The sequence below is a fragment of the Lissotriton helveticus genome, chromosome 5_1 (assembly GCF_964261635.1).
Source record: "Lissotriton helveticus chromosome 5_1, aLisHel1.1, whole genome shotgun sequence".
NCBI classification, from domain to species: Eukaryota; Metazoa; Chordata; class Amphibia; order Caudata; family Salamandridae; genus Lissotriton; species Lissotriton helveticus.
Window position 1 is genome coordinate 1,167,052,665 of NC_136065.1, and position 25,308 is coordinate 1,167,077,972.

General features: G+C 47.6%; 1 protein-coding gene across 3 annotated transcripts in view; it reads left to right on the forward strand.

Annotated features, from left to right (window-relative positions):
• LOC144755187 (caspase-7-like) overlaps positions 1-24,797 on the forward strand; it is a 635,423-nt gene extending 610,626 nt beyond the window's left edge. For all 3 annotated transcript variants that reach the window (XM_078643851.1, XM_078643853.1, XM_078643852.1), the window contains exon 7: positions 23,275-24,797. In XM_078643851.1, the coding sequence (XP_078499977.1) occupies positions 23,275-23,498 (224 nt within the window). In that variant the 3' untranslated portion in view covers positions 23,499-24,797. The remainder of the gene's footprint in view (positions 1-23,274) is intronic.
• Positions 24,798-25,308: the final 511 nt, after the last annotated feature.

Genomic DNA, 25,308 nt, shown 5'->3' on the forward strand with positions numbered 1-25,308 from the left:
GAAGTCAGTTGCAGACCACCTCCTGATGATGGTCAACCTTCTTTCATCAATGGTGTTTTCCATCAGTAAACCAAAATGTCATATCTGAGACCTGCACCGAGGATTCTGTTAAAAAAGGGATCATCCTGGACTCGGTGGTGTTCAGGGATTTCCCACCTGCACAGCGAGTCCGAGACATTCAGGGTATGATCTTAATGTTTTAGGCTCAATCCTGGGTTTTTTCGCGAAGGGTTTAGGGGCTTTTTGGACTCCTAGCTGCATGCATACTTCTCATCCCTCATGCCCATCAGAACACGTGGGTCTTGCAACAGAACCTTCACTTTCAGTGGGGACAACAGTGTGGCTGCTGTTAGACAAAATGTGTATCTTGAACACACCTTGGACCATCAATAATGGCAGGGAAACATCACCCTGTCATTTAAAAAAAAAAATTGTTTATTGTGTTCCATACACAACTGACAAACAAGTTGACCAATCAAATCTATATACGAGAGTGGTCTTGCCAAGGCACGTGCGATAAAATACGACATATAATGCTACATTCAAAGCAGAGTAAATAAAAACCAGTTGTTATCAAACTGCTTAATCTGCGAATAGTTCCATATTGACACCAGGACCCCCGTGCCAAATCTGCATACATGCGATACAAGGCCTTGCCATAAATAGGTCAACTTGTACTGCCCTCCCTCAGCCCGCCCGCCTCCCACCCACTCTCACCGGCGTGTCGATCAGAACAGTAGATTCTAACAGAATGATAAGTTATAATAATTGCACATTGACTTGGCACCTAACATACAATAATATGAAATATTGTGACTATAATAGGGGGGGAAGAAAAACAAAAAAAAGGAAATACATTACCATGTGCTTCCATATTTTGCCTGAGGGCAGTCACATTACGAATCCCCATCCCCAATAGGTATGCTCGATTCCGAGTCAGAATCTGTATCTGTTGTCCTCAGCTCTACGACCAGGGCCTCCCACGCCCGCGCCGTCTCCAGTGCCCTATCATTGTGGGATCTCTGGGCCTGCTGTAGGCGAACTATACTCTCACTCCCCGCCCACGTAAGCAGCGCAGCCCTCCATCTGGTGAAACTGGGCCCTCCCACAGCCTTCCAATGGGAAGTAATCTCTCTTTTGGCAAGCACCAACCCCAAATCCAGGAATTTATTCGTCAGTCTTGTATTACTAGTGTGGAGAAACCAATGTAATAGGCAGGTTCCTTTGTATGGATTAATCTGTCGCTCCGTTTTATTACATAGTAATGTAATTATGTCATCCCAGTAGGTGCCCAGTTGTGGACAATCCCATAACATATGTAAAAGGCCCGCGTCCCTCAACTTGCAGCGGGGGCATTGTGCAGTATCGACATGAAAATACTGGTTTATTTTCGCTGGGGTGAGGTATGGCCTGTGCAATATGAAGAAATGAACTAGTTGGAATCTGGCATTCCTAGTGCCCTTCCATGCCCTCTTAACTATTTGCATCCAGGTCGAGTCAGGTATTTCTTTATCCATATCTGCCTCCCAGTGGGAGCGTAGTCTCTGCAGTGGTAACCACCCCTCTTCAAGCATTCGTCTATATAAGCAGGTGGCGGCCTTATAAGTGCCCGCCGCCATCACTACATACTGGCATGCTGCATTCACCGGTGGCTCTAGTAGGCCCGTGCCCCAGTATTTTTGGATGGCCGCAACTAGGGCTGTATGGATTAAGTAGTGACCCCGCGGAAGCCCAAAGCTCTCCTGAAGCGCATCATAGGGCAACAAGACACCATCACCCACAACCTGCAGCCCAAGAGTCTCCCATTCCACAAGACCCGACCAGTCTCCGCCATGCGGAAGTGCTGTACACATGCCCAATGGTATCTCCGGGGCCTAAGGGCGCTGCACCCCAACCCTGTTGTGGTACCGCTTCCAACAAAGCCACAGAGTGCGTTCTTCAGCGGATAACGAGTCAGCGTGCAACTTTTGTTGTAGTACCACAAATGACAGCACATGTCGTGGCACATCCAGCTCGTAGTCCCGTGGGGGTCCCCTAAATTCCTGTGCTACCGCTTGGGTAAGGCCCTGGAACTGCGCGGCCAGGTAGTATAATTCGAAATCAGGAACAGCAAGTCCCCCCTCAGCTCTTGAATGCATCAGAGTGTCCAGCGTCACCCTTCGCCTCTCACTCCCCCAGATAAAGCCGCTCACCATAGAATGGAGCTGCCGGAAGAGGGCGGCGGGTATCCACACCGGCAATGTACGGAAAAAATAAAGTAGCCAGGGGAGTGCCACCTTTTTCAATAGGGCCACGCGGCCTGCCGCCGACAATGGTAAGGTTCCCCAAAACTGCATGCTGCCCTTAAGGCCTCTCATTGCCCTCCCAATATTACCATCGAGTAAATCATCCTGGGTATGATAAATATGCGTCCCTAAGTAAGGGAGGCACCGGGGTTCCCACGTGATATCGAGCACAGACGTAGGCGGGTCGCATGCCTGAGCCACTGGGAAAACGCAAGTTTTTGCCCAGTTCACTCTTAAACCAGAGATGTCTCCAAACCTGCGAAGGAGAGCTTGCACTGCCTCCAATGCTTCCCCAGCGTCCTTTAAAAACATCAAGAGGTCGTCCGCATATAATGAGATAAAATGCATCCGACCGCAGAGTCGCAGGCCCTGAACTGCTCTCCCCAATCTGGAGCGAACTGCCAGTGGTTCTATGGCAAGGGCAAATAATAATGGGGAGAGCATGCAACCCTGCCGAGTGCCTCGCCCCACCGGATACGAGGAGGAGATGACCGTACCTACTTTCACCCTGGTGCTCGCTGACGAGTATAATATTTCGGTCCAGCGGACATATCCCTCACCTAGCCCGAAAGCTCTCATAACAAAAAATAAGTAGGGCCACTACAAGCTATCAAACGCTTTTGCAAAGTCCACCGAGAGGATCACCGCTTGACAGTCCTCTCCATGGTCTCCACCCAATATGCGTATCAGCCTGCGTATACTACCGGCGTTATTGCGAGTAGGATGAAGCCAGCCTCATCAGGATGAACCAGGCGAACCATGTGCGGGAGGAGTCGAGTGGCCAGAATACGACTCAGAATTTTATAGTCTGTGGTGAGCATGGATAAGGGTCGGTACGCAGAAGGGTCCGTTGTGGCCTTTCCCGGTTTAAGTAGAGGGATGATGATGGCTTCTATTTAGTCGAGGACGGCAGCACACCCAACCGCCTGGCTTCCTTAAACACTAAAAGTAACCTAGGGGCAAGGATGTCGACATAAGCCGAGTAAAACTCAATGGGTAGGCCATCAATTTCCGGAGTTTTGTTACGTGCCAGCTGTTTAATAGCACATCGGACTTCATCGAGCATAATATCCCGGCCGAGAGCGTCCGCCTGCTCTGCATCAATGGTGGGCAGCTCCAAATCTTCCAGGAAAGCATGCATGTCTGCCTCTCCGGCCTGTAACTGGTTATCATATAAGTCAGCATAATAATTACGAAAATGGGTATTTATTTGAAGTTGGGTGTACTCTAGATGTCCCGATGAGGAAGTCAACGCCAATATGGGAGCACATTTAGGAAGGGGATTGGCCAGCCATGCCAGCAAAGTACCCACCTTGTCCCTTTCAGCGTGCGCGCGGGCCGAGTAAGCCCTGTGGTCAAAACATCGCAAGCACTCCAGAACCACTGCTATTGCTTCCTTCGAGTTCAGGACCATCTCCCGCGCCCCAGAGTCAGCTGAGTTCGGCCCTCCTAAGGTTCTCCTCTGCAGTGTCTATTTCCCGCAATAGCATCTTCCGCACTCCCACCCATTTAGCTATGCAAAATCCACGGGTCAACACTTTAAAGGCATCCCATTCCACAGCGGTCATCGTAGCCGTGCCCTCGTTGTCACTAAAATACCGCTCTATCCCCGTCTTCAGCTCAGCGCGGAAGGCCAGGTCTCAACTAGCAGCTCCGGTCGCAATCGCCAGGACGGAACCGCTGGGCGCTCCAAGGCCCAGCAGAAACTCACCAGCAACGGATTATGGTCCGAGATGGTACGCTATAAATATTCGCTATTAGCTATCATAGTAGCAAGGCCAGCGCTACACAAAACTGCATCGAGCCTCACGTGCAAATCATGCAGAGCTGAGAAGTAGGAGTAATCTCGTTCACCAGGGTGCTGCGCACGCCATACATCAATAAGTCCCCAGCTATCTTGCCACTGGGCTCTAATCTTTGACAATTTATGAATTGGGGCAGCAGGTAACGGGGGGGGGGGATCTATCCATGGTCACATCTGCAATGGAGTTGAAGTCTCCCCCTAACAGTACCGGGTTTGTGAAATAAACTGCCAGGTTGTCGGATATGTGGGCAAAGAAAGTCGCCTGTTCTATATTAGAGGCATAAACACTGCAGAGGGTCACATCGCTCCCATGAAGGCGTGCCTTAACAGCCACATAGCGGCCCTCAGGGTCTATCAACTGGTCCGTCATCTGGAATGGCACCCCGGCCCTGACCCAAATCAACACCCCCCTTGCGAAAGCCAAATAGGTAGTATAATAGAGCTGCCCTCGCCATCTGCGCTGTAATGCTAACCCCTCAGTCTTAGTCAGGTGTGTTTCCTGTAGGAATGCTATCTGCGCGCCCCTGCGTACTAGATATGAGTGAACTTTATATCTTCGTTGCATAGAGTGTAACCCCCGCACATTCCAAGTCACACACTTTACATCAGGTAATGGGCCCATCGTTCAATTGTACAAAGCACAAGAATTCCCCATTCCTCCCTAGACACGCCGGTGAGTACCATTGCCCAAACAAAATAACCATCTGCCCCAACAATCCCAACCCACCCTCTACAATGCCCTCCCTCCCTAGAACAGGCACTAACATAGTGAATCCCATCCAAACTAAGCCAACAATCACCCCAAAAGGTGTTAAAAGCGTACTAACTGGGAACCATCCGGTTCGCTAGATCCTAGATATATATATATATCCTAGATCATAGATCCTAGCAATCAAACAACAATCAGTTAAAGCAACACCCATTTATCGCCCCGAAACCCCATAAGAACTTAGCATTTCCAAGCCCCCCTCTATTTGTTACCAGAATCCCTTAGCACATTAGTCAGTATCCAAGTGTGCCAAATTGGAGCCAGGCTCAGAGTTCCACCCATCTGCCGTCCTAGGTAGCGACATATTAGATCCGCAGCAATGTCTGCCAACTGTTCATTCCCAGTTACACCAAGTGCTCCACATGCTCATAGAATGTAAATGTTACTCATCCAGCAGTCCATCCACCGTTCCCGGTGTGACCAGCGGCAAGTGTACACTATCGGACCCCGATGAGTCAGGATCTGAGTGCTCCTTGTCCTTCTCCAAATCTGAATCCTGCAGAGAAGTTGCTGACAAGTCACCAGAGATAACCGACACCGCTTCCAGCGCTCCTCTGCGCTCCACTTCTGTCTGTGAAGTGGATAGCTTCTGCAGTCCCCGCCGTCGCTCCCGTATCCGTTGCGACTTACGGAGCCGAGGGTTGTTGGTAAGTTCCTGGGTCTGCCGTTCCGGGCCTTCTTTACCAGCTCGATAAGATTCCAAGCAGGACCACGTATCCTCCGGTGTTTCGTGAAAGCAAGTTCTCCCATCCAGGATTATTCGGAGTTTGGCAGGAAACAACAGGGAGTACTGGAGACCTTCTGCTTGCAGTTCCTTTTTGACTGACTGGAAGGACGCTCGACGCTGCTGAGTCTCGAAGGTATAGTCAGGGAACAGATTGACCTTACTATTTCCCACATGAAACGGGCCATCAGTACGAGCCTTATGGAGCAGCAAGTCTCTGTCTCTGAAATGCAACAGGTGTGCCACCACCGGTCAGGGGGGGGCGTCCCTGCTGCGGCGGCTTCCCAGGGACACGGTGTGCATGTTCCAGAGTGTAAAAAGGTGACAAACCTTCAGGAGCCACCCCCGTTCTCAGCCAGTTCTCCAAGTAGCGTACCATGTCCGGTCCCTCCGCTTTCTCAGTTAGTCCCACTACGCAAATGTTATTCCGTCTGTTTCTACCTTCAGCATCCTCGGCGCGCCACTCCAGCGCTGCAATCTGGTCTAAGGCATTTGTCACTGTCGCAGCCAGCACAGCTTGTGCAGGCGCCACCTCCTGGACTACCCCTTCTACATGCTTCACCCTGTCCGTCAACTTAGAGTGGTCTGCCCGCAGGAGGCCAAGGCCCGTCGCCACCTGCGCGATGTCTTGCTGCAGGGCAGTACGAGAGTCAGCGATAGCCGCCAAGATCTTATCCAGTTGTTGCTGTAGTCCAGAGTCCTGCGGGGGTTCACGTGTATCTTGTTCTGCTTGAGACGGGGACTCGGTGTCTGAGAGATGTTGCGCCCCATCTTTCTTCCCTCTTGGTTTGCCCATGCTAGAGGCCTCCAGTCTGTGCCCGTAGGGCCCGAAGCGCCAAACCTCCCTCTATCTGGTAACCGGTCGTAGGCACTGCGCACCTGCAAGGAGACCTCAATCTTCCATCCCGCTAGAGGCCCAAGGTTCCGCCGCCGATATTTTCCAGTTCTACGCTGCCAGATAGCTCAGTGCGGTAACTGTGCCAGCAGCATGGATCACAGCAGAGTGAGACCAGCAGTACTGTTCAATCCAGCGTGTAACTACTCATACGGTTTGCATGCCCCCTGCCAGCTGTAAGCGCTCAGGCACGCGGCCCACTGTCATTACCAGGCTATTGTGGCAGAACCAGTCCAAGTCCAGGCAGTTTCATTTATAGTCACCGCTCCAGCTACCAACTGCGTTCACTGTCCTCCAGAAGCGCCCCAAGCTCTCGGGTTCATGCAGGCTCTGCGCTCGTCTCCGTGCGGAAAGTTAACCACTCTCAGCCGCTTCCAGGCCCCACAGCTCAACCAACCACCTCCAGGGTCTGCTTACAGGCGCTTCAGGGTTAGGCCACTGCTCCTTTTGCTCCCTCGCCTCAGGCACCAATAATCGAGCCCTCACTTTCCGTTTTCAAGGTGCCGGCATTAGTCCTAGGATGCCCGTCACGGCCCGTGCCCCGGCTCGCAGGCAGCAGTGTTCCCAGGACCACACGTCCGCCTCCGCGGCCCGCAGTCCCAGTCTCCACCGCGCCCCACTCACCAGTGCAGGGCCGACCAGCGCGCGCTCTCCTGGCAGCTCCCAGACCACAGCCGAGCCCCCGCCGCCGCTCGTGTATCATCCAATCTAAGGGGGGGGGGTTCTGATCCCTCTCGCCCTCGGGTCCAGTTTCGCGCCCTCCGGGGCGCCAGGCAGAGTCACGCCAAGTCCCCCATACGTTAGTTGGTACGGGCCTTCCTCCACTCCACAGCCACATTCTCCAGCTACCAAGGAGAGCTGCACCGTGCCCAAGATCAGTCCGCCAGTTCTCCAGAATCCAAAACGGCAGTCAGAGCTCCGCCGGTGCAGTCCGGGAGCTAATCATCGCTTCAGCGCCGCCATTTTGTGATCGCATCCATCTGCCAGCGCGGCCCGGGAAACCTCTCCAAAGACCTGATTTGCGCCGTCCTAAGAGGCAAGTTGCTCCGATACCGCGCCCCCGCGCAGTCCAATCAGCGGGGGCCGCTGAGGGGGTCAAGGTAACATTATTTCAGGATACTTGCGGGGTTTTCGCGGCGAAGCTCGATGCTCACGCTGCTGCTCGCATCGGCTTCCAAGCCACGCCCCTCGAAACATCCCCCTGTCATGCAGCATCCTGTTTTCCTAGCTCCAACAAGAGTTCAAAGTAGTGACAGACCCATTGTCTCTGGATTGGGAGACAATGAGTGGTAACATCAAGACAGTGTTTCTTATCGCAGTTACTTCTGCTCACCGTGTCAATGAACAGAAGTGCTATCACTTCAACCACTGTACACCATTACTCGGTTGTCCTATTCATCTTTCTCTCTCTGACACATCCCTCCAAGTGGAAGATAGACTTTATAGGCTAGACCCATTGAGAGTACTTTCTACATTGAGCATACAAGAGAGTACTATGCTGATGACCCCTTTTCTTTCTTTTAAAGGGAAAGTAGTGAATAAACGAACCCTGTGCAGGTGGATCATCATTCGCATGAAACCATGCCATGCTCTGGCCAAGAAGGATCACTGAGGGCTTACAGACTCATTCCACCAGATCCAAGGCTTCTTTGACTGAATTGGCGAGGGCTGTCCAAGTACTGGAAATATGTCAGTTTGCTACATGGGCATCCATACATACCGTTACCAAGCTCTACTGCCTCAATAGTCAAGTGCACAGAGAGGGATGTTTTGACTACTTTGTACTGCAAGACTTCTTGGTGTGAGTCCACTCCTCGGATCCACCACCTTTTGGGAGGTTGCTTGGCTGTCTAATTAAAATTTGAGGAATCTACAAGTAAAAGTATTCATTAGAAAAAAAAATTACTTACCTTTAGGAATACATTTTCAAGTGGATATTATATCTAACAGCATATTCCTCCTGGTCCTCCCTGTTCTGTGAAGTGGACTCTAGTTAGATCCAGCACACTGGCATCTCCAGTCTGTCTCAGTAGGTTCCCGTCCCTGAGGATGTGGAAAATGTCAAGATAACTGATCTGAGAGCGGAGGGGCAGTCTCGATTTTCAGCTCTACCCCTTCACTTCAGAGGTGGGAATAATTTTCTGAAGAAATCCAGATCCAGTGTGACACCTGAGGATATTTAGAAGGTGAGGAATATGTGGTTAGAGTATCCACCAGAAAAAACAGTAACCTTTTCTTCTTGATTTTTCCTTGATGGATTTTCTTTACAGGAAGTTAAATGACACATTTTATCTTTATGAAACTGATTTGGATCTTTCTACGTTTATTACTTTTACTGTTTTGCTTCCTGAGTTGCTAAAGCCTATCAAGCCCAGCACCACCCTAAGCGTGTTCTGCCCAATCTATCAGTTGGTGATTTAGGTGCTCTTATTTGGTGTGTCTGCCCATAATATTGTGGAAACTTAACTACATGTCCTTTTGCCACTCTCTCACCTTTCAAGAGGATATCTTTACAATTTGTTCACTGATGCTTGCTGCCATTTTGTTACTGTTCTGTGCCTATCTGCTGTTGGTATTATGACTGCAGACAGATTACTAGCACACCTACTCTAATGTACAGGCAATTTCTAAACACTAACAACGTGGTCTTTAAAAATTTAAATTAAGTTTCATGTTCGGTAAATGGCACATACAGATTGGACACATAATTAACATGTTTATTATCAAAGTTTTATTCTGTCATGAATTTCCTTTATTTCGCATCATTATTCTACCACATTTGGCCACTACCCAATTCTCTTATGTGCCTTGTCACCATGCAGTGTATCACCTCCTCTCTTCATGCCTGTTCATTTAGTACAGTGTCCAGATAGGTCTTTTTTAATTACTCATACGAGACTTCAGTGCTTTGTTCTAAAGCCCGTGTGTTTTTTTATTTCACTTCTTTTTATACTTCTTTCAAACAAGATTAAACTATCATGCCCATGTCTTTTGTCGGGCCACACACATTTTTCACAAACATATTTACACATTCAAAACAGTATATATTATTGTAACACCACAAAATGCATAATAAAAATCACAGTCCAATACATATAACATTATATGCTCAACGAGCAAGGACCAGTGAGCTGAAGGACACCCATTTGAAAGTAACGAGATCCTACAAGAGTCAGAGTGTTCAAAAGAAATCAGGCACCAGACACAAAAAGAAAGAATAAGCAGTGTGAATTGGAGTAAAATGGTGTTTTATTCTATTTGAAAAGTTTTATATAGCGCTGGCTAGACCTGGAGATATCAGAGCGCTTTAAATGAGTATCAGCGAGTTACAGGTTACATCAATTAAATCAAAGAATCATGGAGGGGGGAGGCGGGGGAGGGAAGGAAACACAATGGGGAAACGAGGAAAAACAATGTCAGATGACCGGCTGGGTAGGTGACGGCCGAGGGGGTGAAACCAGGGCCAGACTCCTCTATAGCGCAATGTGACAGCTCCACCGGGCATCGGCCAAGGTTGCTCGTGCATCAAGGAAAGCACAAACAGTTTTTGGTATCCGCCCAGAGTTACAGGTTACATAGTTACATCAACTAAATCAATGAATCACGGAGGGAGGAGGAGGGGAGGGAAGGAAACACAACGGGGAAACGAGGAAAACAATGTCAGATGACCAGCTGGGTAGGTGACGGCCGAGGGGGTGAAACCAGGGCCGTACTCCTCTATAGCTGCATATGACAGCTCATCGGGCATCGGCCAGGGTTGCTCGTTCACCGAGGTAAGTACAAACAGTTTTGGTATCCACCCAGGGGGCATCGTCAAAGGGCCATCGATAGTTCCAGCAAAGTTCCACCGGGCATGGGCCATGTTGATCTAGCTCCGAGGTGAGTACAATGTTCAAGGTTTCTGTCCGGGGGGCGTCGTCATAGATTAATTGGCAGCACCCATCCCAGAGTTACTGGGAGCTAAGACTTACTGTAGGGTTGATATGCTCTCGATAACAAGGAAACAGCCCCTTCAGTAGCTGAAATAGGTTCACTAACTCTGAGTCCTGAGGAGAACCCTCAAGCAGTATAGGGTTTGAAACGCGTTGGCTTGTGCTCATGGGACTAACAGCTGGATGTGCCTCAAGAGAATTTATACATCTTTTTGTCCCCCTATAGACAACACCCTTTGAATCAAGTTCTCCCTGAGCGTTACACATAGGCAGGACAAAAGGCAGGAGCCTTTGGGACTACATTTAAGTGTCAGCCAGGTGTATTTGTAAAATTACGGACAGGTTATCTGTATCTGTATTGTTTATCTAATATTATATGTATTGTACTGTGATTTGTATTATGCATTTTGTGGTGTTACAATTCTATATATTGTTTTGAATGTGTAAATATGTTTGTGAAAGATGTGTGTGGCCCAACAAAAGACATGAGAATAATAGTTTAATCTTGTTTGAAAAAAGTATAAAAAGAAGTGAAATAAAAAACACACAGGCTTCAGAACAAAGCACTGAAGTCTTGTATGAGTAATTAAAAAACAACGTATCTGGACACTGTGTTTGTTAGTAAAATTTAAGAATGGTCTAGTCCAGATAGTGCACAGACCCAAGCCTTCCGTGTTCACTAATGTTCATTTAGTACAACAGCATGCCAGCTAACTCCCCGGTATAAACCGCCTTTCTGAAGGTTACTTGCATTGCTGTTTCAGGACAGCAAAATGATTCACAAGGGAGGACTGTGTATCGAGGTCCCAGGCACATACTTCACTCATCTCCTCGTAGTAGTCTTGGCCCCTTAATATACCTTCGTAGAAAACTGTTGTCCTGAGATTTTTATTTTTTATTTGCGTTTTTGTATCTTTAGAGAGGTAATTTAGCTTGGGTAGACATTGCTAATCCGGGCCAGATTTTTCTGGACACATTTTTTTAAATGGCATATGTTTTGCCGTGATTATGTAACATTTCAGGAACCATGAGACCTATATGTTTCATTTTGGTGTCAAAACATAGGTTTTGGGGGTCAGGTAGTCTTATAGAGACAGAAAATAGCTCCACAGAGCAGCCCTTCTGTAACTTTCCAAAATGGCAGCTCTATAATGATTGTGTTTTAGCCTTCATATTAATAATTTGTTTCAGGTTTTCCGTTGATTGAAATTCGTAAACATGAGTGAAACAGGTAGAAGCAGAGGATCTTTACCTCCTGAAAGAGTGTTGCTAACAAGAAAATCTGAGGACTCCTTCAACACAGAAAAATGTGTCTTTTGCCAAACTAATACAAAAGAAAGGCTAACTTCAACTACAGCTGGACAGAAGAGAGTTCGAGATGCCACAGAAATACAGAAAGACGAAGTTCACAAAAGATTGAAACTTATGGGTGAAGAGGATCAAATATGGTATCATTGTAACAAGTGCTACAAGTCATATACAATGAAAAAAAGCCTGAAAACATTTGTCAAAAAGTTCCAGAAACCAATGAATCAAAACAAGTATCTGAGCCTTCTGAGAAAGCGACGACAACCAAACCCATTGCCCATCCTCTTAGAAGATCGATGGCTACCCCTCGTCCAACTCCAACCGCTGATCAGAAAGCAGAGGATCTTCAATGGGTTTTCTGTGGTTTAGCCAGAACAAGGGCTAATGAGATATACAGAAGAACAAAGTACTCTAGTATTTGAGTCTAAAAGGGCAAACATATTTTTTTTATCTGCAGCTAGTTTTTTCCAAATTGAGGTTTTCAGCTGAGTAGCTGATCTAAACAGGGAGGTTACTTTATATGCAACGGATGTATGTGCCCACACAAACTGCATGCATGCATACATTCGAAAATATGAATGTACAATGAGCTTCAAGCAGCAACGTAACCACCAGCCTTCAGTTACGTTTGCACTCTTTCAAAATAGCAAATATAGTTTCAAAGTCACTCTTGAGTGCTGGCTACTTGTTCACACTCAGTGAGATCAGAGAAATAATGGTCAACATTGATGAAACTGTACTGATCCATAATACTGGAATTAAGATTTTTCAGGTTAGAATGTAAAATGGCAGAATTTGTTTTTGTCAATCTAACAAAAAGAATGAGCCACTTGTGGTGTTCCCAGCTGATTTGACTCCTGAAGTTTTGTCTGCCAAAATAAGTTCACAGGAAGTACTAAGATCAGTAGGAACCATTTTAAGAACCCTTTTTAGATTTTGGACTTGATGACAAATGTTGTGATGCCCCAGAGCTCCGGAAATCATGGGAATCAGCAAGAATGTCTGATGTTGTCTTAACCTTTTTTACATCATCATTTATTATCAGCAGAGCAAAACTGTTACAAACTAAAGTTCTTGAGTTCGGAACAGAAGCCAACAACATTGATGATCGCTTTGAAGATTTAAGCGAAGCAGTGGAATACAATCCCATGAACCGACAGGCAAATGCTCTGCTAATGTACTGTCTTTTTCAAATCATGTATTAGGAATTACATAACGGCAAAAAGAAAAACTCAGCTTCTCTTAATAGCTGCCTATGTATTCTATTTTCAAGGCAAAAGTAGATAGCTAATCACTTTATTGAATAGGATTGGTGTATCAACAAGTTATAATGCCATAGTATTTAGCAGGAACTTGTTAGCAGCTCATGCTGTAAAATCTTGCATATCCAATAGCACACCACTTCCAAGTCACTTTACCAGAAAAGTATTTACAAATGCTGCTCTTGATAATTTTGACATTGAAGACAGCTCTGTTTTGTCTGGAACATCCAGCACACGTGATATTGCCCTGGTGCTTTTTCAAGACTTTGCCTGTAAAGTCGCTAATGGAAAACAGGCCTTGTCAGCTGTAGGCATAAACAAACGAAGCTGCACATTATAACCCAACTGCCTTGCCAACATGTGCAAAATCACTGCAAGCCATCAACATGTCCCAGTATACCAGAATGTTTCAAAGTCTCTGAGGACATGGATCTTCATCTACATGATGCTGCAGTCCGCAAAGCTGATTTATCAATCAATCAATCAATCAATCACGACATTTGTATAGCGCGCTACTCACCCGGGCGGGTCTCAAGGCGCTGGGGTAGGGGTGGGTCACTGCTCGAACAGCCAGGTCTTGAGCTGCTTCCTGAAGGAGAGATGGTCTTGGGTTCGCCGAAGGTGGGTGGGGAGGGAGTTCCAAGTCTTGGCTGCCAGGTAGGAGGAGGATCTTCCTCCGGCAGTGGCTTTGCGGATGCGTGGTACGGTGGCGAGTGCGTGGCTGGTCGATCGTAGCTGGCGAGTGGGCGTGTAGAAGGTCATGCGGTCGTTGAGGTACTTGGGGCCCAGGTTGTGGAGAGCCTATGGCTTATTCGATGTGAAGTGAAAGATGAAGAAAAGCTTTTCCTCCATGGGCTGGAATTCATGCTCTGATCTCCCAGAATACCATCCGACTGAAGAAGGTTGGGTTTTTACCAGTAATCTCATCTCTAGCCACAAACTATGCAACAGTATGCACAGCTCTAAACTATTTCCAAAATGTGCATGCTCAGCTTAAAGGCCAGCCTATCCTGCCAATTTTCTGCGATGAACGTGTTTTCCGTATTTTAGCTGACATTTTTATGAGCAATCCAGTAAAATTTGAGGACCTTAGTCTAATGATGGGTGTTTTCCACATGACTAAAGTTGCGTTGCGGTGTGCAGGAAGTTATCTCAGTCGATGTGGCTAAGACGATGAACTTATTAAGGCTGGAATCTTTAGAAGCAAAACTGTCAAGTCAGTATTGAGCGGAACTCATTATGTTCATTCATTACAAAGTATGCTGATCATATCTGAGGCTATAGAAACATTGCATTAGAATGATTTCTGGAACAAGAATGTCAAATTATGTTTTGCACATCTTATCTCAGAAGTGAACAAGGCACATGATGTACTTCATTCAAAATACATAATGCAAAGCAAGGCAATGTTCAATACACTTCTTTCAAAATCAGAAAACCTGAAAACCACGTTCGTAGAGTTTGTCGAAGAATGTGAAGAAAAATCAGAACTTTGCAAGCACTGGGGAAATGTTTTTCACAGTCCCAGCATGTTATAATCAAAATTCAAGCCAAAGAGATGAAAAACGAAATTAGAAAAGAAGAAAGAGAACAACCACAATTAAAAAGCCAAAACAAAAGGAAGGACCAAAAGGTAACTTGTACAGAGGAGTGGTGCATACGCATTAAAGCCAGTGAGATCCTAAGGGAGTGCCAACAGACCTAACCCACAGGGAGATCTAAGAGGGAGGGAAACCCTACTATAATAAGCATCCCTTCAGCGTAAGGCTAGCTAACCCAGGGTGGGCCGAGGCCCCTATGTAGCCCCCCTCACATAACAAATCCCCTGAGTTACGGGTGATCCCAGGGAAACGTCTTGTGCCATGGCACCGGATGGGCGTCCATGAGCCAGCACATTTTCTTCCCCACTGGAGCCCACAGGTTTCTCCATTCGGCTGAAGCCTCTCTCCACTGTTCAGCAATGGGGCACTTTCTTATTCCGCGAGCCTCTTCTCAACTCAGTATGCTGCCCTCCGCCCCGGCCCACGCCACCACATCCCTGTTCCGTGCTGCAAATTGTGGCCCCCTTGCAGACTTCCACTCCATCGCCATCCTATGCTTAGTGAAACCCAATTACAAGATCAATCAACCGATTCCCCTTCATGCGCTTAGGTGGCTTTGGAAAGAGGCCCAATAAGCATACCTGCATCGTAGAGGCCAACACCCTTCCTAGCATGGCCTTAATTTTGTCCAGCACAGCTTCCCAGAAAGGACGTAATCCTTGGCATTCCCAGGTCATATGACCAAAATTCGTATCTGGGTAAGCACACCTGGGGCATTGTCGCAACTTTCCACCATATGTCACCTTCAGTCTGTGGGGCGTCATATAAGTCATGTGCATGTAATGAAACTGAATATATTTTAAACTGGAGTTCCAGGAAACCTTTTTGGGAAACCACAACACCCTGTGCCACTCAGAGTCAGTGAGGACTCTGCTCCGGTCCTATCCCATTTCATCCGCAGCACGACTAGAGGGATTATGGTAGCTTCTATTAGCGTGGCATATAACCATTTCACCAACTGTCCATCTGTGCCAAGCGTGAACAAAGCATGAAGAACCGGGTGTGTGTCAGGCTCCTCCCTCCCACCCCCCACAACTGCTCAAATGTGCACACCAACGCCTCGTAGCACAGGAACTTACCTGGAGGGAGCCCGCAGTCATCCATCAGTTCTGATGAAGGGATCAGAGCTCTGTCTGAGTAACAATCCCCTACACATTGTCCAGTCCAGCCTCGGACCATCGCGCTAGTTCGTCGGAACTAAATATAGATTGTGGATTGCCGTGCGGCAACCCCACTAGGGGCAGCAGGGAGCTGCCACCCCCTAATGGGCTGCTACCCCCTTCCCTGGCATCTTTTCCACAACTGGAAAGCTGTGAGATGCAATAGGGACCAGTAAGGTGTAGGCATTGCCGGCAGCAGTAGTTTCGCCATCACTAGTTTAGGGCTAGACGTCGGAGCTGATAGGCATGTTCCCTCTTCATTTACACCCTCCTCCCATTGTGCCAACCACTGCAATTGGGCAGCCAACATATAGAATTCGAAGTATGGAACCACCAGTCCACCCTCCAACATGGGGCGCCCACCTCCCCATACCAGGTCCCTCAAGAGGGCATTCAGGGGCAGAACCAGCTGCTCAGCATCAGGACTGGAAGGTTCACAGAAAAGTACAACAGCCGGGGCAGCATTACCATTTTGAAGAGAGCGATCCGCAACATGGTAGGTAACTGTAATGTGCAGCAAAAGCGCCTGCAAGAGCGGAGCGTGCGAAGTGCCCCACTTAGGTTTCCATCCCTTAGGTCGTCCATGTCGTGGAAGATGTGAATACCCACATATTTAAAGGTGCTCCAAGCCCACAGAATGTTGGCTAGAAGTGCCGCCGAGCTGGGCAATGGCCCCGCTATCTGGAACAAATACGCCTTGGATTTGTTAACCCTGTGGCCCTAGTGCTGAGCAAAGTCATCTAGGATATTTAAAGCCTCAGTGGCACCCTTGACTACCTCAGATAGGTATAGCAGCAAATCGGCTGCGTACAGAGAAATGTGGTGCCGCTGCTCGCCAAGGGTCAATCTCAGTAAAACCCACCCCCCCACACATGACATTTCTGCTATGGGTTCGATGGCCAGCGCAAACAAGAGCGGAGAAAGGGGACACCGCTGCCGCGATCCCCGGAATACCTTATACTGTGTAGAAATGGTTCTACCCGTCTTGCAGTAGGAGCGGTGTTAGACCTGTCAGCCCTTTAGGTGGTCCCTCCTATTATTTATTTATTTTTGTCCCCTTTTTGCCCCTCAAATCTTTCATTTTTGATGTCCACTGGAATTTTTCAGATGTTGACCTAGGGGTTAGGTGCTCCTTGCCACTATAGTCTTTTTCCCCTGCCTTAGGTGCCTTTTCTGACTGAAACCACGGGAACCACAAAATGGTGGCTTTCAACTGCCACCTATCTGGCTACCTCAGGATTCAGGTCCATAGGACAGAATGAGGGTTTCCAGAACCTTCTGGACTCCTCTGGACATTCTGAGGTCAGCCTCTATAAGGCAGAATGTTGGGCAGCCATTTGGAGGTGTCGTGAGGAGAGGAGAGCTGAATGACAGGAGTACAGGCTGTGGACTGAGGAGGTTGGCGCGCTGTGGGGGGTTTGATAGCCTCTTGGGGCTGCTATCCCTGCTGTTCGATGCTATCCCTCACCTGCTGACCTGACCCTGCCAGAACTTTGACTTAAGGTCCCCTGATGCAGGAGAGGCCTGTGGGTACCTCCAGTGGGACAGATGAGGCGAGGACGGTGTGGAATTGCCAGGTGAGGGCGAGTGAGGCTGACCTCTGAGTTAAGTCCGGACCCGGGTGAGGGAAGTAAATACCTACACTTGCTGTCCCCCAGTGCCAAATTGAGCATAGAGAGAGGCCTTTTGTCCCTCACTCCAGCTTCTAGCTTCTTGGACTTTGGGAGGGGAACCACTAATGCCATCTGGGTGGAGCTTGGTAACCCACCCCTTCATACGCCTCTGCATACAATGTGACCAAATGTGGGGTTATTATGTCAGCGAAGCGCTGATAGAACTCAGCCAGGAGGCCATCAGGCCCCAGTTTTTTACCAGACGCCAACGCCGCAATTGCGGCCCTGACTTAGTGTAGGGTAATCGTGTCTCCCCGCTCCTCCTGAGCTTCAGCCTCCAGTGGGCTCAGCTGTAGGGAGCCCAAGAAGTGTTGTATAACTTGCAAAGGTGCCGCAGCTTCGTACAATCTCTCGTAGTACCTCAGGAATGCGTCATTAATTGCTTCTGGATCCTGCACTACTTCTCCTGAGTACAGGCCAATTTTGGCGTTGGGATTGCCCCCATTTCAGGTTTAATAATCCTTGCCAGCATTCGACACGCCCTCCCTTCTTCCTCCTGCACTCTGTCTAGGTAATCTTTGTAATTATAACACTGCAGTCTGCCCAATGCTTCATTGTAAAGTCGCCCGGTGCCCCTCATCTTCCCCCTGTAAATTATCAAGTCTACGAATGGTCCCCTGCAAGTCCAAGAGCTCTTGACACAGTTCCCTATGGGCTCCACATGCTTGATCCATGCAGTGGCCTTGTACGACCACCTTATATGCCTCCCATTCCAACTGGGGTGATGAGGCTGTCCTGGCATTAATGGGGAATTATGTTTCAATTAATGTGAGCAGCGAGGTCCTGAAGGGGGCATCATCAAGCAAAAATGGATTTAATTTCCACGCAGGGATCGGGGGACATCTCCCTGATGACTGATGTAATATTAATAACGGGGTATGGTCTGACAAAGTGCGCCCCAAATATTCAGAGTGGGAGACAGAACTACTGAAGGCCTGGGAACAGAGGAAGGCATCAAATCTAGAATGCTCCTGGTGGACGGGTGAAAAATTGGAATATTCCCTGTCCCTAGCATGTTGCAATCTCCATATATCCTCGAGGCCCCTGTGGGACAACCAGGCACGGAAACGCACTGCCGTGCGATGTGGCTGGGTACCCGTCAGGTCAAGGTGGGAGTGAACAACTGTAACAAGATAAGGTGACCCCTCAGGTGGACAGCCAGGGAGACTCCAGGAAGCCGACCTGATCCTGATTGGGCGCATATACATTGCCTAGTGTCACCTCCTGCCCCGCTAATCTACCCGTAAGTAGTGCGTATCGCCCCTCAGTGTCAAGCCAGGAGTGTTCAAGGGCAGAGGGGACCTCAGGTTTCACCCAGATTAACAACCCCCTAGCAAAGGCTGAGAAGGTAGTTGCAAAGATCTGGCTCCTCCATCTCCTTTTTGATTTCCCAACCTCCTCCCTGTTAAGATGTGTCTCCTGGAGGAAGGCGATGTGCACATCTCTACGCCGCAGATAGGAATAAATGTTCTGGCGTTTAGCCATTGTGCCCATTACACGGATATTCCATGTAAGGAACTTTACAGCTTGAAATTTGCTTGCCATGTCCATGGGAATAAGCATCATACCAGATCAGGGGGAACCCCTCCCCGCCCGCCCTCTTTGTGGTGCACACCTTCCCTCCTCTACAAACAATGAGACAAAGAATTCTAACAATTGAACCCCCATTTTGAACAGCTCCCTAACCCCAGGACAGCCTGTCAATGGTCAGTTGCCTAAACGACATGTGAAACATAACCCTGAATGAGGTCTTAACCCAGCAAGACTCTCAGTGGGGGGTGAACAGTGAAAGGCATGACATACAAACCGTTCGGAGATCGCCAGCCCCACCAGTTACAGGTCAGCCAACAACAGACCAGCAGCAATAGAGGAGCCAGGGTCACCGCTGAGTTCAGGTGGCCTCAGATGGTCTCATCAGCTGTATTCAGTGTCACCACTGGGAATTTCACACTGCCACTAGGGGAGGTGTCAGAGTCACTGGTGTCTTTCGATGAGCAAGCTTCAGCTCTCTCCATCTCCAGGCAGTCAGTTTTTTAGGGGCTCCTCTACGAGACCGCCTCCCAGAGTGCCTCCCCAGTTCTGTCATTGTCTTTAGCTCCGGTCCGGGGCCCACTAACCGGTAGGACCCAGCTCTGTAGGACTAGAGCCATTCCCAGGCTTCATTGACACTGCCAGAGAAGTGAGTGGTACCCTCCAAAATGAACCGCAATCGGGCTGGAAACAACAGAGAGTATTGAAGGCCCTCCTCTCTCAGGATGAAGCCCGCTTTCTCTGCATCTCCAATGTATAGTCCGGGAAGAGGGAGACTTCTGTCATTAACAGTGTAGGGGGCTTCTATGCGTGCCTTCTGCAGAAGGGCATCTCTGTCCCGGAAATGAAGCAACTAGTCCATTACTGGACGCGGAGTGCGCCCCGGCGCTAGAGGCCTGACCGGGACTCTGTGGGCCCTTTCGAGATTGTAGAAGGTTGACAGTTCTTCAGGTGCCACCACGCTTCTCAGCCACTGCTCCAAGTATGACACCATGTCTTTGCCCTCAACTCCCTCCGGCAGCCCCAGAACTGGAAGGTTGTTCCGTCTGTTGCGCCCATCCACGTCTTCAGCCCATCGTTCCAGCACGATCACCCTGTCTGTGAGAGCCCCCATCTGTATCTCCAGGGCCTTTTGGGCGAGGACTATTACCGCTCTGCAGGATTCCGTCTCTTTCACACTTTCCGAGAGCTTCTTGTGCTCTTCTTGCAGGAGCCCGAGCCCCACCGCCACCGTGCTGATGTCCTGATGGAGGGTTGCTTTTGTGTCCGCTATGGCCTCCAGTATCTTGTTCAGTTGCAGCTGCACTGGTTTTTCTCAGTAGTCCGCGACTGCTACAGTGCACTATCCTCCGGGTCGTGCAGGGCCCCGGTTTGCTTACCTCAAGGTTTTCCCATGGTGCTGGACAAATCCCCCAGTCAAGGGATCCCACCAAGGGGGTAAGGACCGCCAGCCGCTAGCTCCGGAGTTCTGCCGGTCGCTCCGCAGATGAGGACTATGGTACCCCTTGGGGTCCCAGTCCCACTACTCCCACAGCAACCTCCCCTGTGGTGTGCTCACTAGACTATGTGTCACTGTCCGGGTCCCAGGGTTACACCCCAGCCACTGCCCACTCAAGAGTCCTGGGCAATCTTCACCTCCCTTCTTGGGCAGTAACCCTCTTCCTCTTCCAAATGCTTCTACAGGGTTTCAGGGGTGCGCCCCCACTGTGCTGTCCCCGGCCTCCACGGGGAGACCCACGGGGATCCAGAACTACCGGCCCAAGCAGGGCTAGAAGGTTCCGTACCGCAAACTCCCCGAGACTCAACTGTGCGCTAACATAAGTTTGGTGTCCACTGCTCCACTGTGTCAGTTCAGATGGGCAACGGGCCCCTCCATCAAGCCCCAAGGAGAGCGGGAATGTCTCACTCTGACATCGCCGAAGCCCTCAGGCGCAGGAAGACCTCCAAGTTGGCCTCAGCTTCGAACCCAAGGGCCAGGTCCCCAGCACCGTCCTCAGGACCCCACAGGGCCAGTACTGAGTGCCAATGAGACCTCCGCGCAGCCCTTCCCAGCCCAGGCAGCAGACTGTCCCTGATCAGTTTAGTTTAAGGACCCCCAACAGTGGCACCACATAGCAATGTCCAGTCCAAGCAGCTGTCCTTCCTTCTGCAGGGATAGCATGCATTTGTTCCCCATGCATAGGGCAGAGAACGAGGCCCACACCTCAAGCCTCGAGGCCCCACTGGGCTCCAACAGCACACTGCCCCTCGCCAGTGATGGCTGCAGTACCTCGTGCTCCCCGCTTTATCGCCAGGCCGCTGTCACCTCCGTATTGCACCAGGCTTGCGCTACTTACTGTAGGGTATGTCGGACCACCGTGCGCGTATCCTCTAGCTGGGTCCAGGCTCCAGGGAAGCCCATCCTACGCCTTCGTTCAACCGCCGGCCGCCATTTTGTTTACAGCGGGCGTCGGCAGGCAACCGGAGTCCAGACTCCTCACAGCCACACCAGGGGCATGCTCGAACACTGGGCCTAGCCCTTGGAGTCCCAACACCCTTAAGCAAGGGTTTAGGCGCCCTCCGGTCCCGAGCTTCGCAGAGAAATGTGAATAATTAAAGGGCCGGCGCGAAGCTCCGAGCTCACGCATCAGCCATTCTTGGCTCCTTGGCCACGCCCCCAAGGATTGTGAGAGTTATAGATATATTATGGAACAGGCAAAAAAAGGCACTTAATCCCGCATCATATTCCCTTGTCCCAGAGATGTCCAGAGATGGGTGATTAAACTATTAGCAACATTTGCTGCTGAACCTTTGAAGTTTCTAGAAGGATTTGTAGAAACAAAAGAAGACTTTAAAGACGCAGAAAATACCTTGCGCATGTATGTAAAAGGAGTTCCGAGTGTCACACATTTGACTATCTTTGGTACGGGGTACATCCTTTACAACGGAACCGTTACAACGCGGTACCGTTACAACGCAGGATTTACAACGAAAGTCGTTACAACGACTTTCGCTGGAGGGCGCTCTAGGATATGGAATAGTTTAATTTACTATCCAACACCTTCCCTGCTATCCACAGGGACTGGAGTTGGAATAGTAAACTAAACTATTCACTATCCAGCACCCCCCAACGCAAGTCGTTGTAACGACTTGCGTTATAAAACTTGCATCGTAACAGTATGCGTTGTAACGGTACGCTTTGTACCCTCATACATCCCTTTGGTACAGTGGGTTCAAGAGATCTGTCCCGCTAAGTGGCCTTCAACCGACGTCATAGTCTGTGTGTGGACTCATTAAAAGAATGTTCTATTTGATCAGATGATTTGTAAATGTTTTGGATCATGCATATTGAATGGGATACTAAATCCTACCAAATGTCTAAAGCCTCTACCCACAGAACTTACAATGCAAAACCTGTGCTTCAAAAAGATGTCCCTGTCGTTATCCTATTCTCAAGTGTTCAACATTCTGTAAATGCACCATGAGCGATTGACAAACAAATAATTAAAGTGAACTATGAAATGTATCTAAAACAGGAGTGATAAACATTATTTTTCATATTCAGATCATAAAAAAGGTTTGGTGTATACATAAAAGTATTAATAACCATTACTATTTGTTTCATTTCGGTATATTTCTCTTCTTCCCCTATCATAGCTGCCATTTTGGAAAATGGTGAAAGGGTTGCTCTGAAGAGTTATTTTCTGTCTCTATAAGACTACTTTACACCCAAAACCAACATTTTTGACACCAAAATGAAGTATATAGGTCTCAGACTTCCTGAAATATTACACTGCAACACATCCGCCATTTTTTAAAATATCGGGCAGACAAATTAGACCCCAATCAGCAATTACTATCCAAGCAAAATTACTTCTCCAATGATCCAAAAATACAAATAAAAAATGAAAATCTCTGGACAACAAGTTTTTTATGGCGGTATATCAGGGGGCCCGGATTATAGGTAAATATTTATTTATTCTTTCCTTTTTGCTGATACGGAACAGCATTGGCAAAGAAGATCTTATATTTCCACAATAGAATCTTTGTAGCTCTAATAATAAAGAATAATGGACTTCTCAAAGTCTTTGGGACTTAAACTGGTGGTAGGCACATAAACAATTCAAAACTAGATTCTGAAGGTAGTTTCCAAGTTAATTGATAAGTCATGTGACTTGGCCTCATCCTAATGTTTAGCCTTTTCAAGTATTCTAGAACTCATTACAGCCAAACGGCATTCAAGGCCATTCGTTCCTTTAGTTTTTTGGAAACACTACCTGTATAATTCAAATTATCTGTCAAAAAGGAATCTTTAATAAAATGTTTACACTGAAATTGTTTTCTTGTTGCAGGTTACTATTCTTGGAGGAATCCTGGGAGAGGATCCTGGTTTGTGCAGTCTCTTTGTAAGATGCTCACAGACCATGGGAAGCAACTGGAGATTATGCAGATCCTAACCAGAGTCAACTTTATGGTGGCGACAAGCTTTGAGTCGTGGTCTGATGACCCACGTTTCAGCGAGAAGAAGCAAATACCCTGTGTGGTGTCAATGCTGACAAAAGAACTCTACTTTTAAAAACGGATTCAGACTGGCCCGTATAGGCCTTATTCTTCAGGGAGGTTTGGAGCCAGTGGAGACCTTTCTAACTTCATGGCATTCTGGAGATACTTGACTTACATGCAGGTGTGTCTAGTTTGCACACCTGCACAGTTTTATTATGTTTTTCAGCTATTGATCGCACACAACCATGTTCTCCTCTTGTGGTATCTCACCCCATTCCCTTCAAGGCATGTGCAGCTTTCGTGTCATGGCCTCCTATATTACAGTAATGTTGACCTGGCGATCAGTGTTTATTCATTATCCGTTTACTATTTCTTAAGCTTAAAACTGAATTTGTTAGCCACTTTGCCTTAGTCTTTACAATAGTATATACTGCACATGGATATTGCTTCACAGGAAGATACAATGTCTTAATAGTAGTTCAACATCATTCCAATTGCCAGAAAGTAGTCAGTTGTCTAATTCTGATCCTTATATAATGACATACTGTTATTTCCGCTTTGGGCTAGTAGTAAATCCAACAGCGCGCACCATCCTAGGCTACTGTGAATTGTTGGAGTCTTATAAGCTGAGAGACAATCAGTGAGAAAAACTCCACAAATACTCATAGTTTGTAGTTTTGTATTTTATAGGAGTGCAGCTAGCAAACCTAAAAATGCAATATGTTTTATCATGACATTAAACCATCCTGTTAAGTTCTTTTTATGCAACTCATTAATGTATATGGATGTTTATGTCACCTTTTCACATTCGTAATGAGATACATAGGCTTTGAAGAACATGCCCTGCCTCCTAAAGGAAAGACCACATTGCGTAATAAAGAGGTTTCCAGTTAAACTTGGAAAGAATTTGGCTTTCGAAATCAATGCAGTTAAACCCATAATAAATAGACTTTAAAAAGAAAAAAGAAATCAGACATTAAAAAAAATGTAATTTGACACAATCTTGATCTTCTACACAACACTGGATGACATGCTTGCTTTTAAAGGAAACATTTGCTAGTGTGCAGTTGTCTAGCAAGACAAATTGTAAAGCTGAACGTAATATTTTTCATTGACACATATTCGATACTGTAATGCACAGTGAGCGTGCACTTCTAATAGCATTGTCTTCCATGGACAAACATAGATTGTTTGAATACTTGCCAGTTAGTCAGTTCCACATTTGATTAATTTTGAAAACTTTTAACAGCTTGTGATAGATGTTGTGTTTAGTTTACTTAAACACACACCGACCCTAAACTGTAAACAAATGGTCATATAACAGCAAAAGAACAGTTCATTTTTTATCAATAAATGAAACACCAAAGCCTCAGTTTATTCTTTTTACAGCTTATTGTTCAGCAGCCAAAACACTTACCCCCCTTACAGGTTCTAAAGCTGTATATGTTTTGGTTGTTTGCATGTACAGTTACTAATTGTTCTTGTTTATTTGCTTATATGAATTGTATATTTCATTAAGGAATACAGGGATCTACTTATTAAAAGTCTTTCTAGAGGTGGAAGGGAAGGAGAGACTTTATGTGACCCAGCCAGAGCCTGATTATACTAATTTCCAAAGAGGGTAGCAATAAACAGAACTGCTTGGTTTACTGAGTATGAATGGACATTAGGGCATGACAAGTTATTTTGTCGCTAAAGATTACACCTAAATGGACTCTCTACAGAGAGATAGTAAACTGCTGATTGCTCTGTAACTGCTTGTAGTATAGCCGTGCCTGACCTGACCATTGTATGTGAGGATTTCAATCTAAATGATCAAAAGGGCTTGGAATGAAGCATGTCTGACTGGGCGCATACCGCAATCGTTTAGATCTTTTAGAAAT